Genomic DNA, 17,739 nt, shown 5'->3' with positions numbered 1-17,739 from the left:
TATCCTTTGTGTGTTTTTTGGTGAGTAATTTATGTATCTGGTGAGAAGGAGATAAATATTATCTTTGATAAATGACCCTCCAGTCTGCTATTCCCATAGCCCCAGTGGGTTGGGTGTCCATGTTAAACATACTGATGTGTGCTGCTGATGATGCAACAGGATGAAGTTGAGTGTAACCCAGAAGCAGCCCACTTGTGTGGCACAGCATACAGATCGGGGTACCTGCTACAATTGATCTTGTTGTTAGTGTAGTTGGTGTAGTTTTCCTTAGTGTCTTCAAATAAGCCAGGGGAAAACACATGTAGTTGTTGGTTTCATATCTCCTCCTTAGGAGATACATGTTTCTCACATACACGATTGCTTGTATTTCAATGGACTGCCCCCCTTCCAGGAGTTTTCTAGATTTTCCAGCGAGCAGTATTGTTCCCTCTCCATTTAATCCATTTGAAATGTATCTCTGTAATACCCAAAAAGATATTTCCTCAATGTGTTACTCTGAATGGTTTTTAGTCTCCTCTCCTCTCCGTTTAGAGATGTCTTCAATCGTGTGGAAATATTTCCCATTCTGTAATTAATCCCATTTTATGAAATAATCATAGAAAAACATCACAAATCTGATAGAAATGGTGAGGTGGTGTGTGCTTGGGTGCTGAGTACCCTGTGAGTGTGGGTGTGGGTGTGGGTGTGGGTGTGAGTGTGTGTGTACAAAGTAAGTGGCTGACCTGCGAAGTTGAGCATGCGGATGTGTTTGAGCAGTAGAGTGCCATTGATGGGATCCATCCTGGAGCAAAGGCCCACCTTCCCCGGACAGAGTTCCCTGTGCATGTTGTGCAGCGCATGGGCCATGGAATAGACTGCATCGATAACAAACTGCACCTTCCCCTCTTGCTCGTAGTTGGAGTCCTTCCCTATCCGCTCCTGATCTGTAGAGCAGAGCGACAACCAAGACAGGTATCTGAGAAACGCAATACGTTATATCACTTTTCACCAACCCCAGTATCACCTTATGCTTAATAGAAAGGTGATCCCAAGCATATGAGCAGTATTGCATGTGATAGTATAGGAAATAATACAGAAATACAATAACAGGTAGGCCTACACGTCTTGAATATTATGACGAATAACATTTTATGTTAAAATTGAGTTCCTATTGTGTTGATCCTAACAGTGGGTGATTACTACACGCAGGTAGTGACCACATGAGTAGCTTCCATACAGTGATGGTTGTTGGACTTGCAAATTAAGGAAGAAAATAACTTCCTTTTGCTGGTACTCAATTTCTCCATTGTTAGCTTTGTCAAGCACACACTATCATGAATGCTGCGAGGCAATCATTAGACCCAGATTGAATTGGATCTTCTAAATGTGTATTTGAAATGCTCATCAATCTGGTACTACATGATTACTGATTGGTATTCCATCTGCTGTGGTGGCTTATCAAAAAGATGAGTCCACTTTAAAGGGCAAAGTGGGTCCTTTGTTGGGGGAAAAAAGGCCTTACACTTATCTACTTAAACACTGTCATTGGTTTTGTGAGCTGTATGACCTACGGTTACTCCGGTGTGAAGATGGCTGATGAGAAGGACAGAAAGAGACAGAAAGAGACCAACCTGGTCTCAGAGCGAAATTTATTATATTTTACAAAATTCCATGTCACTCCATTTAGTATGACATGTTACTTTATGTTAAGTTACATTACATTGGCCTACCAATGTGATAGCGGTCGTACAATATAAGAAAAATGGAAGGACGTATAGTTTCCTCGGTCTTTATCGCATTTGAACCATTTACTATGATATATTATGTTCAACTGTTTTAGTTGGATATGGTACGTTAGGTTAGGGATTAATGTTAGGAGTTAGGTTAAAGGGTTATGGTTAGGGGAAGGGTTAGCTAAGCAACCCTAGTAGTAGTAGCCAAGAGTTAGCTAAGTAGCTGCAAAGTAGATAAAAATGTGTAAGTAGTGGCAAATTTGCTAATTAGCTAAAATGCTTAAGTTGTCCGTGATGAGATTCGAACACGCAACCTTTGGGTCGCTAGACATTTGCATTACATTTTGCCTTAAGTAACCTACTGTCCATACCAAACGTAACATATGGTACTAATTTGAAAGTCCGGGATTTACATTTACTATGTTATTTCTAGTCAATGTAATGTAACCTAATATAAAGTAACATATCATACTAAATGGAGTGGCACGGATTTGAATCAAACATAATATGTTTTGCTCTGAGAACAGGCTGAAGAGACATACAGGCAGACAAAGACAGGGGGTAATGTTTGGAAAATACTCTATACCAACGACTGTGTCCCAAATGGCACCCTATTACCTATAAAGTGTACTAGATAGGAATTAGGGTGCTATTTGGGACAACCTGTGCCTATTTAATTACCACCAACTGGATTATATGTACTGAGACTGTATGCTTTCACGATGCCAGGGTCCACAGTCATACTGCTAGTTCTTTGTCAATCTGAAATGTTAGGAACTTAGTGTAAAGTAAGTCAGAAAAGTTGAGTACGTGGCTAAGCCAGTTCTGTTTGAACCACTTAAAAACAGTAGGACCTTTTAATGGAAGGCGTGGCAAAGGGCCAGGAGCCATAGAGAAAAATACATTACCCTTCCGTTAGCCTAGCGTCTAAGCCTTGATGCAATGACTGACTGGCCCCTCCTTCCTCCTACCTCTCACAATTAGCTGGAAGGTAAATGTTTAGCTAGACCACTGCAGAAGAACCAATCAATTCCAATATGTGGAGTGTAAGGTCTTCTCCTCAGAGGAATCACTATTTTTCTTCTATCTAGGAATACATGGATTATTGTTGTTCTTCACTTCCTGTTTGAAAAATGTCCAGTGACATATACAGTATAATATGTTCCATAAGCAACCTATAAGGAAAGTCAAATATGTGATGCATAAATGTCATATACAGTATATTACATAGAATTACACCTCATAAGTGATGTATACGTAATATGTTACATAAGCGACAATTAATGTAATTATATGTAGGTTGCCTAGGAAGCAACCATTGTTTGTGGCTGTTTTTCTACAGTACCATGTTGTGTTGGTTTGCTTTGGGGGAGAATTGTTTTTGCTACAGAACAAGATTAACGGTCTTGTGTGTAAGCATAAATCTACTAGAGAAATTAGTCACAGTATAGGTGGGTCTGTTTGGACAATAATGTAGTTTTGATGCATGATGATCAAAACTCATGTACACTGAAATATATTGTATTTTCACCCATTGAAAACATAATAGCTATGGATTTAAAGCATTCCAGCAGGAGAATACTGTAAAAGCTTTTCTTTATTAATTTCACATATAATCAAATCTAATTGTATTGTCCACGCCCACAGTTTACAACAGATATAAAAGGTACAGCAAAATGCTAACTACCTTAACTATTTTAGTACAATAATCAATAATAAAGACTCAGGTAAAAATAACAAGTAATAGAATAGGTACTATGCCTAGTAATAGAATAGGTACACTGTAGGATATACAGTATAGATAAGGAATGTGCTATGTCAAGTATGTCTGTATTCAAACATATATATTTGATATTTTAGTTTTTCTTGCTATAGTTGCAGCTCTCTCTGGTAATTTGTTTCATGGAAAGAATTGATTCTTGATTTTCTCTGCAGAAACTGTGTTGCATCACTCTTCTTCATTCCTCTTCTAACGCTGTTCTGATATTGGTGGCAGACAATTTTCTGATCTTAGCAGAACCACTTCAACTTAAAAGCTTGCTAGCCCCAAATCGATATCTCTCTTTCAGTCATCTTTCATCTGCCATATATCAGTTTGCCACAGCAAAAAACTAAAGCTTATGCATCTATGAAATAAATAAAGAACCAGGTTACGTCTGTGATAATTGTGGTAAACTGTGGTAATTGAGCGCCACATGCACCCAAATTGGACAGACAAATCGAGAGCTAATGACTATAAGGTTCTATCTGCAAGAATTGTTGCGGCTGGCTTCTGGGTTAAGTGGCCATTGTGTCAAGAAGCAGTGTGGCTTGGTTGGGTTGTGTTTCGCAGGACGCATGTCTCTCAACCTTCGCCTCTCCCGAGTCCGTACGGGAGTTGCAGCGATGAGACAAGATTGTAACTACCAATTGGATACCACGAAATTGGGGAGAAAAAGGGGTAAAAGTAAAAAAAAACATGATTCTGAGATAATTGGCTTTGAAGTTCTGAATCCTCATTGGTTTGAATGGTTTTAGCAATTTCTATCTTGTATGATTTTGAACTTAACATGAATTGGTTTAGAATATAGGTAGAGAACGTTGAACAGAACAATGCTATGTCAATAACTACATTTAGAAAAATGTCCAGATAGAACCTTTTAGCCCCAAGGTCTCTAAATATTGTCACAGGTTGGCTGATGCGGTTGGGCTGTGGGGCAGCCCAGGAGCGAGAGAGGGAGTGATACAGTATATCTCTCTCAGGCTGAGTAATGGTGGCCCACACACACACTTGGTATTGCTTCTCTTTCCTAGCAAAGCCTCTCATCTCATTGCAGAGTCGAAGCACGCCCACGCACTCCCAAGGCTGGCTCGCTGCCTTCAGAGAAATCCATTCAGACTAGGAGTAGCAGCACAGCAAGGTCGTGTCCCTCTACCAGGGTGCCACAGAAAGGAGTTAGTGATTCTGGGTTGGCTCTGACCCTGTTAACCTCTGCATGCTCGGGTTTGGCACCAGGCCACATCTCCCTTCATCGTCTATAAAAACTTGAACTTCATCCATAGTCAATCTTCATCCATTCTTTCAGATGAGAACATCTCCCCCTATGTGTGCCTTGGGAAAATGTAGGATGTTTCGGTTGATGAACACTCCCAATTCATCTGTCCTGACTGCCAACTCAAAATCATCTGTCCTGACGTTGCCAACTCAAAACCTCCAAGCTGGAACACATGGATAAAAAAACAGGATGTTGTAAACATTTTACAAACTGTTCATTAGAGACACGTGAGACCATTCTGGATCTCATATGACATAAGTTCAGTGAATTAAATCCATAACTTATTATTGTAATATCACATGGTCATGGAGAAGGATTCAGCCATTGTGTCTGTGTTGCTATGCTGCTTGCTGTGTGTTGCTATGCTGCATGCTGTTCTCCCCTGTATTAATTAGACAGAGGCATCAAACCCCAGGAAAGGGAGCTGGGACCCGTTCTACCTTCCTGCTCCTCTCCACATTAATCAATATCAGCTGTGTATTTCACTCATTCACAGATAAAAGACTAGACTACCAGTCACTCACACACTCGCTCTCTCTTTGATCACTGTGAGCACACAGAGCCCTCCCAGGACATTGATTATTCTTCACTCATACCCCATGTGGTCTGCTTAACACCTTGAAGATGGGTGCAAAGCCTTCGCCAGCAGCACCAGAGGCACCTGGAGAATTCCTGAAACGTTGCACGTTGAGAGGGGATTGCAAAGCCAAAGAAGTTTATGACTTTCTGCTACGTCAACAAACTTCCACACAGCCTTAGAAAAACAACACCCCATCATATTTCTGGCAAACAGAGCTGTGCAGGCAAGGTATTTAACTCAGACTGTCACTCACATAAATCCTTCACAGCCTTTTCACATGGCAAAGCTCTTCATCAGATCTTCATCTTATCTGGATTTCTCCGCACATTTAGCTATTTTAGCATTTTTTCACCCAAAGCAATAAGAAGAATGATCATTAATTTGGTTCTCTCCAGCACCTGAACAAGTTTGATGTGTCTATTTTTCCATATGTATTGATTAGTCCTGTACAATACTCATAGAAAGTTGATATTTTCTTTATTTAACTAGGCAAGTCAGTTAAGAACAAATTCTTATTTACAATGACAGCTTACCGGGAAACAGTTCTGCTGTTCCCCAGGGGCAGAACGACAGATTTTTACCTTGTCAGCTCAGGGATTCGATCCAGCAACCTTTTTTTTACTGGCCCAACGCTCAAAACACTAGGCTACCTGCCACCCCAATTAGGCATGGACGTGCCTCACAATGAGAAAATATAAACAACTAAAGACACATTCTCATTTTTAGAGACATGTTAGTGCTACTGTGGCTAGCAAAATAGTGTAGAATCGATTCCTAACTAACTGTAAGCAATTTTAGCAAGCTAGCTAATCATCTTGCTAAATGTGAGGTGAAACAATTGACCCAAGGCTTCAGCCACAGGGAGCAATGCGGATGTCAAGAAGTGTCAAAGAATAACATTCTGGCACACATGATTTACCCACTCACAATAACATGTCTGTTGAGTTTGTATCACTATTCCAGAGCAGCTATGCCAGAATTTATGCGGTAAAGGTGTAAATGGAATGCAGACTGTTCCATTGACCAGTCTGGCGCACATTCAACAAATCTGATCAAACAAAGTGGATATTCGTCAAATCCATCATGATTTATGTATTGTAACAGGCCCACAATGTTATTTTTTTCGCTGAATAACATTTAGAAGTTGTCCCTTTTCAGGTTGAGAAGAAGTTACTGCTAAATGCTCTCCGGTTTGTATACATAAATTGTTGGTGGTAGTCAAAGTATTTTTTAACTGTAGGGCAGTTGATTGGTGATGATGACATGAACATATGTTGGGGTTGACAACCATACACATTTTATATGCCGATTTTTACCTCATCATAGTGTGAAATACACATATAAGCAATAGCCTAAATGTAGGCACATTTTGTTGGGGGGCAATGAGGAGATTAGGGATCTTTCCCCCATGGCCCTTTCCCCCACACGTTTCCATGGCAATTCCATTGTTTTGGTCAGTTTGATTGACCTCTTTACCGCATCTACGCCTCAAGACCAATCTATCTCAGTGTGTAACGTCCATGCATGGATGAGTTGATGAGTCAATGAGTTGATGAGTCAAGGTTGATGTCCCAGTTCCCCAACCCTTCCTCCTCCAGGTCCCTCTAGTGAATGAAGTCATCAAGCAAGCTTAGTTCAACATTAAAAGACAATGTGACTGAGACTGACACAAAGCCTGTATGACGTGCGTGGTAATGAGGAGACCAAGGTGCAGCGTGGTAAGTGCTCATGATTAATAATTTATTATAACTCAGAACACTAAATCAAAACAACAAACAAAGGAAAACGAACATCACGTTCTGCAGGCTTTACTGAGCTGTACAAAAACAAGATCCCACAACTGAAGGAGGGGAAAAGGGCTGCCTAAGTATGATTCCCAATCAGAGACAACGATAGACAGCTGCCTCTGATTAGGAACCATACTCGGCTAAACACAAAGAAATAGAAAATGTAGAATGCCCACCCCATGTCACACCCTGACCTAACCAAACAGAGAAAAACGGCTCTCTCAGGTCAGGGCGTGACAGTACCCCCCCAAAGGTGCGGACTCCCGGCCGTAAACCTGAACCTATAGGGGAGGGTCCGGGTGGGCATCTACCCATGGTGGCGGCTCCGGTTCAGGGTGTAGCCCCCGCTCCGCCCGCTGATCCCTCCGCTTTTGTATTACCGGACCGTGGATCGTCGGAGGAGGAATCGGATCACGGATCATCGCCGGAGACTCTGGACTGCGGACCGCCGCCGGAGACTCTGGACTGAGGACCGCCGCAGGAGACTCTGGACTGCGGACCGCCGCCAGAGACTCTGGACTGCGGACCGCCGCCGGAGACTCTGGACTGAGGACCGCCGCCGAAGACTCCGGACTGCCGCCGAAGACTCCGGACTGCGGACCGCCGTTGAAGACTCCGGACTGCCGCCGAAGACTCCGGACTGCGGACCGCCGCCGAAGACTCCGGACTGGGGACCGCTGCCGAAGACTCCGGGCTGGGGACCGTCGCTGCAGGCTCTGTGCCCAGTCCAGAGCCTCCGGCGACGGTCCCCAGTCTGGAGTCTCAGGCGACGGTCCCCAGTCCGGAGTCTTCGGCGGCGGTCCGCAGTCCAGAGTCTCTGGCGGCGGTCTGCAGTCCAGAGGCTCCGGGCCATGGATCATTACTGGAGGCTTCGTGCCATGGATCATCCCTACAGGCTCCAGGCCATGGATCATCACTGGAGGCTTCGTGCCATGGATTATCACTGGAGGTTTCGTGCCATGGATCATCACTACAGGCTCCGGGCCATGGATCATCACTGGAGGCTTCTTACGTGGAGCTGGAACCGGTCTCACCGGACTGGGGAGATGCACTGGAGACCGGGTGCGCAGAGCAGGCACAGGGTATACTGGGCCGTGGAGGCACACTGGAGGTCTGGAGCTTAGGGCTGGCACAACCCGTCCTGGCTGGATGCTTACTTTAGCCTGGCAAGTGCGGGGCGCTGGCACAGGACGAACTGGGCTGTGAAGGCGTACTGGCAACACAGTGCGTAAAGCTGGCACAGGATATCCTGGACCGAGGATGCGCACTGGAGACCAGGAGCGCTGAGCCGGCACAATCCACCCTGGCTGAATGCCCCCTCTAGCACGGCAAATGCGGGGCGCAGGCACAGATCACACTGGGCTATGAATGCGTACTGGCGATATAGTGCGCATCACAGCATAACTCAGTGCCTGACTGGTCAACTGCTCCCTACGGTAAGCACGGGGAGTTGGCTCAGGTCTGAACCCTGACTTAGCCAATCTCCCCGTGTGCCCCCCCAAAAAAAAAAATTGGGGGGCTGCCTCTCGTGCTTGCCTCGTTGCCATGCTAGTTCCTCATCTCGTCGCAACTCTGCTCTCGCTGCCTCCACCTGTTCCCATGGGAGGCGATCCCATCCAGCCTGGATCTCCTCCAACGTCCAGGATCCCTTGCCGTCCAGGATGTCTTCCCAGGTCCATGTCTCCTGACCACGCCGCTTGGTCCTTTTGTGGTGGGATCTTCAGTGACGTTTGTCATTAATGGTAGACCAAGGTGCAGCGTGGTTTGGGTTCATCATATTTGTTTCTTTAAATGTGAACCAGAAAAAACAATAAACAATACAACGAACAAAAAGCTAGGCGTGCAAACACATGCAACACCAAGACAAGATCCCACAACTGACTGTGGGAAAAAGGGCTGCCTAAGTATGATTCCCAATCAGAGACAACGAATGACAGCTGCCTCTGATTGGAAACCATACTCGGCCAATCAAAGAAAAAAACAACATAGACATACAACACATAGAATGCCCACCCCATGTCACACCCTGACCTAACCAAACAGAGAAAAACGTCTCTCTCAGGTCAGGGCGTGACAGCCTGTCCTTCAGTTTGCAATTTATATCTCTCCAACCTCTACTCAGATCGTTCAGCTTATTGCTGACTTGGCATAGTGGAAATTAAACTGTAGAAGCCTTTTTAAACCTTGAATGCACTACTATTTGCATGTATTGCTGCAGAGAAAAATGATCTATGACAATAGTGATCAAATTAAGATAAAGATCTGTAGCTATATCCTTGGCTTTCTGACAGGGGTTTTTCTTCTCCCAGATCTTTTCTTCACACAGAGCCAGTTCATCCATGAAAAAGCAATGCAGTAGGTAGTGGCACTGAGAGGATGTGCCTGGCATTAGTCTTCTGTTTCGACGGATGACATTAATCTGTTGAAGTCTTATTTTGCCATATTTTTCCCAATAGATACCAAAGACATGTCTGCTTACTGACCTCACACCGTTTTTAATTGCTGATTTTTGAATTACTGGCCTGGGTGAGGAGAGATGGCCTCTAATCCACTTGTAGTTAGTTTCCAGTTGGATGCCTTGCTACACTCCCAGAAACAGCAGTGCTAGCCTAAGGACTTAAAAAGCAAACAGTACCTAATAGAAAACAAAAAGGGCGGAAATTCTTCTGTTAGTGCAGCTTTTGCCAGTTTTGTAGTATATTGCGAGAATTTGATTGCTGTTCCATGTAGCAGTGTGATTAAACAAACACACAATTACAATGTATTCCCTTTGTTGGCTTCTGCTGAAAGCCAATTAAAACATGACTATGAATTATGCTCGCTTCATGAATTTTAAGGATGTACATTTGCTACATGTGAATTGAATGTATGTGAATGCCTATTACAGTGGGGCAAAAAAGTATTTAGTCAGCCACCAATTGTGCAAGTTCTCCCACTTAAAAAGATGAGAGAGGCCTGTAATTTTCATCATAGGTACACTTCAACTATGACAGACAAAATGAGGAAAAAAAATCCAGAAAATCACATTGTACGATTTTTAATGAATTTATTTGCAAATTATGGTGGAAAATAAGTATTTGGTCAATAACAAAAGTTTATCTCAATACTTTGTTATATACCCTTTGTTGGCAATGACACAGGTCAAACGTTTTCTGTAAGTCTTCACAAGGTTTTCACACACTGTTGCTGGTATTTTGGCCCATTCCTCCATGCAGATCTCCTCTAGAGCAGTGATGTTTTGGGGCTGTCGCTGGGCAACACGGACTTTCAACTCCCTCCAAAGATTTTCTATGGGGTTGAGATCTGGAGACTGGCTAGGCCACTCCAGGACCTTGAAATGCTTCTTATGAAGCCACTCATTCATTGCCCGGGCAGTGTGTTTGGGATCATTGTCATGCTGAAAGACCCAGCCATGTTTCATCTTCAATGCCCTTGCTGATGGAAGGAGGTTTTCACTCAAAATCTCACGATACATGGCCCCATTCATTCTTTCCTTTACACGGATCAGTCGTCCTGGTCCCTTTGCAGAAAAACAGCCCCAAAGCATGATGTTTCCACCCCCATGCTTCACAGTAGGTATGGTGTTCTTTGGATGCAACTCAGCATTCTTTGTCCTCCAAACACGACGAGTTGAGTTTTTACCAATAAGTTCTATTTTAGTTTCATCTGACCATATGACATTCTCCCAATCCTCTTCTGGATCATCCAAATGCTCTCTAGCAAACTTCAGACGGGCCTGGACATGTACTGGCTTAAGCAGGGGGACACGTCTGGCACTGCAGGATTTGAGTCCCTGGCGGCGTAGTGTGTTACTGATGGTAGGCTTTGTTACTTTGGTCCCAGCTCTCTGCAGGTCATTCACTAAGTCCCCCGTGTGGTTCTGGGATTTTTGCTCACCGTTCTTGTGATCATTTTGACCCCACGGGGTGAGATCTTGCGTGGAGCCCCAGATCGAGGGAGATTATCAGTGGTCTTGTATGTCTTCCATTTCCTAATAATTGCTCCCACAGTTGTTTTCTTCAAACCTAGCTGCTTACCTATTGCAGATTCAGTCTTTCCAGCCTGGTGCAGGTCTACAATTTTGTTTCTGGTGTCCTTTGACAGCTCTTTGGTCTTGGCCATAGTGGAGTTTGGAGTGTGACTGTTTGAGATTGTGGACAGGTGTCTTTTATACTGGTAACAAGTTCAAACAGGTGCCATTAATACAGGTAACGAGTGGAGGACAGAGGAGCCTCTTAACCTCTATGGGACCGGCGGGACGAATTCGTCCCACCTACGTAACAGCCAGTTGAATCCAGTGGCGGGATTTTTAAAACGTTTGAAATACTATTACTTCAATTTCTCAAACATATGACTATTTTACAGCTATTTAAAGACAAGACTCTCGTTAATCTAACCACACTGTCCGATTTCAAAAAGGCTTTACAACGAAAGCAAAACATTAGATTATGTCAGGAGAGTGCCCAGCCAGAAATAATCAGACACCCATTTTTCAAGCTAGCATATAATGTCACAAAAACCCAAACCACAGCTAAATGCAGCACTAACCTTTTATGATCTTCATCAGATGACACACCTAGGACATTATGTTATACAATACATGCATGTCTGTTCAATCAAGTTCATATTTATATCAAAAACCAGCTTTTTACATTAGCATGTGACGTTCAGAAAAAGCATACCCCCCGCAAACTTCCGGGGAATTTACTAACAATTTGCTAAATTACTCACGATAAACGTTCACAAAAAGCATAACAATTATTTTAAGAATTATAGACACATTACTCCTCTATGCACTCGATATGTCCGATTTTAAAATAGCTTTTCGGATGAAGCACATTTTGCAATATTCTAAGTACATAGCCCAGCCATCACGGGCTAGCTATTTAGACACCCACCCAGTTCAGCCTTCACCAAAATCACATTTCCTATAAGAAAAATGGTCTTACCTTTCCTGTTCTTCGTCAGAATGCACTCCCAGGACTTCTACTTCAATAACAAATGTAGGTTTGGTCCCAAATAATCCATCGTTATGTTCCATCAACGACGTTTTGTTCGTGCGTTCTAGACACTATCCCAATGGTAAATCACGGTCGTGCGCATGGCGCAGAACGTGACAAAAAAATTCTAAATATTCCATTACCGTACTTCGAAGCATGTCAACCGCTGTTTAAAATCTATTTTTATGCAATTTATCTCGTAGAAAAGCGATAATATTCCGACCGGGAATCTGCAATTAGCTAAACAGCCGAATGAAAATACTCCACGGGGGCGAATCGCGCACGCGCCTAATTCTATTGTCACCTGATGGGACACTTGGAAAAGGAGATAATGTGTTTCAGCCTGAGGCTGCCTCGTCATCGTTCAGGTTTTTCCCGGGTTCTGAGAGCCTATTGGAGCCCTAGGAATTGTCACGTTACAGCTAAGATCCTGACTCTTCAATAAACAGAAGCAAGAACAACAACACCTTGTCAGACAGGGTACTTCCTGCATGAAACCTTCTCAGGTTTTTGCCTGCCATAGGAGTTCTGTTATACTCACAGACACCATTCAGACAGTTTTAGAAACTTTAGGGTGTTTTCTATCCAAACCTGAAAAATAATATGCATATTCTAGCTTCTGAGTTGGTGTAGGAGGCAGTTAAAAATGGGCACATATTTTTTCCAAAATTCTCAATGCTGCCCCCTAGCCCTAATTAAAGAAGATGTTACAGGTCTGTGAGAGCCAAAAATCTTGCTTGTTTGTAGGTGACCAAATACTTATTTTCCACCATAATTTGCAAATAAATTCATAAAAAATCCTACAATGTGATTTTCTGGATTTTTTTCTCTCATTTTGTCTGTCATAGTTGACGTGTACCTATGATGAAAATTACAGGCCTCTCTCATCTTTTGAAGTGGGAGAACTTGCACAATTGGTGGCTGACTAAATACTTTTTTGCCCCACTGTATATGATACCGTATTTTGTGTTCCTTCATACACTGTATTTATGTCAGTAACTGCATTTTATAATTGAGTGACTCCTCTCCAAACCCAAGACAAAAAAAGACCATGATTTGGGGGGATTTTCACGAAATATAATCCCTAGAATAGTCTTTTGGAGGAAGGATTTTTGACATATATTTGACATGTGTATCTAAAAGCATACTTGAGAAATAATTCATCAAAGTTGGCATATTTATGACATTTTTGCCTTACCCAGGCCTCCTTTAAGACTCATTATACATGAACATATGACAACAGAAATCACAACAGGCATAATTTGATTTTAAACCCGTAGGGAATAACGAGACTATATTAGCATTTTGCTGTTAATTGCATTTCAAACCATTATCATACCACTAGCCTTATGTCACATACGCTGGATTCTTAGAACACCTAGAGAGAAAGTGTTGAGCTCCAAGTCAAGATTGAAAGCTTGGGGTGAATTTGTGACGATCAAACAATCTCCAGGACACGAAGACAGAATATGCCAGGACACATCTTGATAGCATATGGCATTAATCCTGGAAGTAGAGATGTTTAACCACGCAGACCTGCTGCTACCCTGTTCTGTTGCCATCTCCAGGTGGGAGGAGGACAGGCAAACAGTCTACTCAGCCGAAACACAAGGCCCTAGTAATACCTCATCACAATAACTTTTTATCTCGCTCATGTTGTACCTATAGCTTTAGATGGTGTACAAAATTTTGTCATGTATCATAAGCCAAGGGCCACATCATTCTATGATAAGGACAGAGGGTTTTCCTGGTTCAGTCACATGGTCAGGAAAACAGCTGTTTCTACTTGTGAAACTTAACCATTTTCTAAAGGTAGTTGAGATCAGTAGAGCTGCAATGTGGGCCTGTAACCGAAAGGTTGAATCCCTGAATGGTTTGAATCCCTGAGCTGACAAGGTAAAAATCTGTCGTTCTGCCCCTGAACAAGGCAAGTTAACTCACTGTTCCCCGGTAGACCGTAATTGTAAATAAGAATTTGTTCTTAACTGACTTGCCTAGTTAAATAAAGGTAGATTTTTTAAAATAAAATGTTAGAAAAGGAAAGGAGAATTGTCTTACTTGTACATTTCTTCAGCCCGGACCCTTTCTTCAAAGCGTGTCGGCTCAGCTTGCAGGCGAAGTTGTTCTCCCAGAACTCAGCAAACCAGATATTCCTCCTGTTGTTCTCCAGTGTGCGGCTGATAAAGTAACGATCAAACCCTGGAAGAGATCGATCAGATCATTGTCATCATCAGTGCACTCACTCTGGCAACAGTGTCCTTGCCAACACAGTTATTGACATGTGGTGGAATGTAATGGAGCATTGGGGTAACACTTTTAACTATGTTTTTGACAGGGTGGGTATTTCTTTAACAGTGAGTGTATTGATAATGGCTGATTGTGTTATAGACCAGAGTTGTGGCTTGGCTGGCAGACTGAGTAGATAATAACAGAGGTCTGGACAAGGGGACTCATGCTAGCACAGGACAGTAAATACTTTATATTTTACAACAGCTTATCGGGCTTAGAAGTGTCCTGTGTTAAGATGAACAAGATCTGGTGAGACTTGTTAACAGAGATATCTCTATGGCTGTATTTCCACAAGAAACCCAATTTTGACATTTTGCCCAATTATTGGCAAAAGATCTGATTGGTAAAAAAATGAAATGAATGAAAAAAAGATCAGAATTGGGATGCCTATGTAAGCTGCCAGCTGCTGGCACAATAACGCACTGCTGATCCATGTCAACGTCTGTAAAATAAACATAATGCTAAATCCATTATTCTGTAATATAATCTACAACAATTTAATTGATCTCAATCCCTTTATCCTTGTACATTTAAGGAAAGCTACACAAGATCTACCAATCAATCAATCAATCAATCAAATCAATCAAAGCCAATCTAAAAGTTCATAGCAGCAACCTAAAACCTTTCTTTGTTCCCCTTACATCCCCCAACAATTAATTCATTAATCAAGCAAGCAATCATTCAGTCAATCAACCAAATCAATCAATCTGCCAATCTAAAAGTTTTCCCCAGCAACCTTAAAGATGTCTCCGTTCCCCCTCACCTCTGATGGACTGGCGTTTGGGCAGGATGGTGACTGCTCCCTCTGCCATCTCCTCCTGGTGTAACACTGGAGAGATCTTTGAGCCCCAGCTGTCTGAGCCCACCCAGATGAAATGGCCAGTCTGGTTGGCCTTCTTGGCTGCTTGGAGTAGCCGCCTGGTACAAGTGGATAAACACATTTAGCTACCAGTAATACATGTGATATTATGGTAACACTTTCTATGAACCAACTGTTAGGGCTGTACTGTGTTAAGAACTACACAAACAACAATGACTTATATAGTACACTGCGTTCATGATTAAACTTGAACTCACTCATTCTTACATCTGTCCTATCCATAGTGAAGGTGAAAACTAATTTGGATCCCATTGTATTGGTCTGGCTGGTCTGCCTAATTCAGAATGTGATGTGTATGTATGGTCTGGTGTGTTGTGGGCCCAGAGAAATCATCCACATTTTTTTACCAGAAAATGTTAACAGTAGAACTATAGCAACTACTTTCTCCAGGTTTTTATGTTTTTCACCTGAGTTTTGTAAAGCAGGCTTATGGCAACATTAGTCATCTGAAGCTGATTGCACAGTGGCTGGTAACATTGACTAACGTAAGGACAACGAAAGGCTAAACGATTAAGATAATTTCCAAGTTTATCCTGTTGTCACTAAGATAATGTGTGGAAGCATATTAACATGAGTTACCGACGGAGAATTTAAAAGAGGGAATTATGACAGCGCTCGACCAAGGCATAATGCATAATTTAAATGTCAAGCTTTTTATTTCTGCCGATTGACTCTTCTCCCTTTGATTGATAATATTTCATGCTGCGTATTTCTTATAATGAACATTTGTATGATTTTAGTATATTTCATATTCAACTTGTCAATGCTACGATGATAATACCCTTACCTGATATCATCCTCATTGGCAAAAATAATGACCACCCTTGCATTTGGGTTTTCTCTTAGTCTGCGAATGACCTTATCAAACTCTCCCGGTTTCAGCTCCCGGGGAATCTTGACCGACTGAGAGATGCACACACCTCCTACAACAGAGAGAAAGAAAACACAAAGCAGTTGAGTGGCAGGTTAAGTACTGGATTGGAAGGTTTTCGCTTTTCACAGAAGCTCAACTTGAGCTATCAGTACACTCTTAGAAAAGAAGAACCTAAAAGGGTTCTTCGGCTGTCCCCATAGAAGAACCCTTTGAAGAACCCTTTTGGGTTCTATTTAGAACCATTTCCACAGAGGGTTCTACCTGGAACCAAAAAGGGTTCTACCTGGAACCAAATATGTTTATCCTATGGGGACAGCCGAAAAACCTTTTTTCTAAGAGCGTAGATCACCAGTAAATGCAGAACTCTCAACAACATTGTTCTCTCTGAGGTTTGTGACTGTATGAATCCTTCGGCTTCACTAAATCCACCTGCTGTGAAAACATTTGCATCTGACGCTCAGTTACTGCCCAGTGGGGGGCAGAGAGGAAATCTGACACATAGGATTTCACTTGATCCATGTTCATTTTGAAGATACCCTTACCAAGGACATCTTTAATCAACACACTTAAACCACGGGGAGGAGAACAGCTTCAAATGAAATATGGAAATTAGAGACCCACTATACCAAAGCAGAAATACACACAAGGTGATGATGAAAGCAATGACAGACGTCACATATTAAAACAATATTTGCAAGTAGTAAATGTTATGGTAATTAGATAGCAGTAAGACAATAGGGTTAGAATCAGTGGCGTATATTCATGGATGCCAAGGGAAGCCATGCTTCCCCAAATATTTGACCTATAAAAGATGTTCCGTCAATTCGCAAGTGGCTGAATCTCACCGGAGAAATCATCCGAGTGCCCCTCTGTCTCAGTATGTCTAGCCCATGTATCTGATGCTGTCTGGAACAAAAGAGTATGACATGGTTCCACCGTAATATTTCATTGATTGATGTCAGCAATCATTTGGCTTCCCTTGATAAAACAATTATAAAATAATTAGCCAATCAGCATTGAGCTGAGCTCAAGTGTGGGATTGTCCTGGCGCAGCAAAACACCCCCAAGGGAGGCCAGTTTGGATTTGGCTTCACACCAATCAAATCATCTCCTAAGCAAAACTTCACCATTGTCAGAAAAATGTGTCTAGAAATCGACCCTTCCCTAAACCATGGCTGGAGATGGGGATTAGGACTTGTGGTTTTGACTAAATTCTCTGTACAGGCCAATGATTCTGACGGCGATTCTGATCTAATCATAAATTCATATGTTGTGCCACTGGCCTGAGGTGATAGAATTTCAATATGTAGCCTAGATGTAGCCTAGTAGGCTCATGCTAACTAACTAACTTAGCTGGTTCATTGTTGCCAATGCGAAAAAGTTAGGCACTTGCCTCACCTGTACTCTGAGTCGTCAGGCCATCTTACATTCTCAACAGTGTTTCATCTTGCTCGGAACAGCCGGCTTGTACCGCCTTTCAATGAAAAGGAGGTGGATGTACACTATCGTAAACATTTTTGGGGTCACTTAGAAATGTCCTTGTTTTTGAAAGAACAGCACATTTTTTTGTCCATTAAAATAA

General features: G+C 42.4%; 1 protein-coding gene across 2 annotated transcripts in view; it reads right to left on the bottom strand.

Moving 5' to 3' along the window:
* The window catches only part of LOC115207396 (metabotropic glutamate receptor 4), a 253,761-nt gene that overhangs the window by 52,629 nt on the left and 183,393 nt on the right, over positions 1–17,739 (bottom strand). For both annotated transcript variants that reach the window (XM_029774441.1, XM_029774442.1), the window contains exons 4-7: positions 16,071–16,206; positions 15,167–15,321; positions 14,173–14,313; positions 723–923 (exon numbers count right to left, since the gene is read on the bottom strand). In XM_029774441.1, the coding sequence (XP_029630301.1) occupies positions 723–923; positions 14,173–14,313; positions 15,167–15,321; positions 16,071–16,206 (633 nt within the window). The remainder of the gene's footprint in view (positions 1–722; positions 924–14,172; positions 14,314–15,166; positions 15,322–16,070; positions 16,207–17,739) is intronic.

The sequence above is a fragment of the Salmo trutta genome, chromosome 14, assembly GCF_901001165.1.
Source record: "Salmo trutta chromosome 14, fSalTru1.1, whole genome shotgun sequence".
NCBI classification, from domain to species: domain Eukaryota; kingdom Metazoa; phylum Chordata; class Actinopteri; order Salmoniformes; family Salmonidae; genus Salmo; species Salmo trutta.
This window is presented reverse-complemented; position numbering and strand designations above follow the sequence as displayed.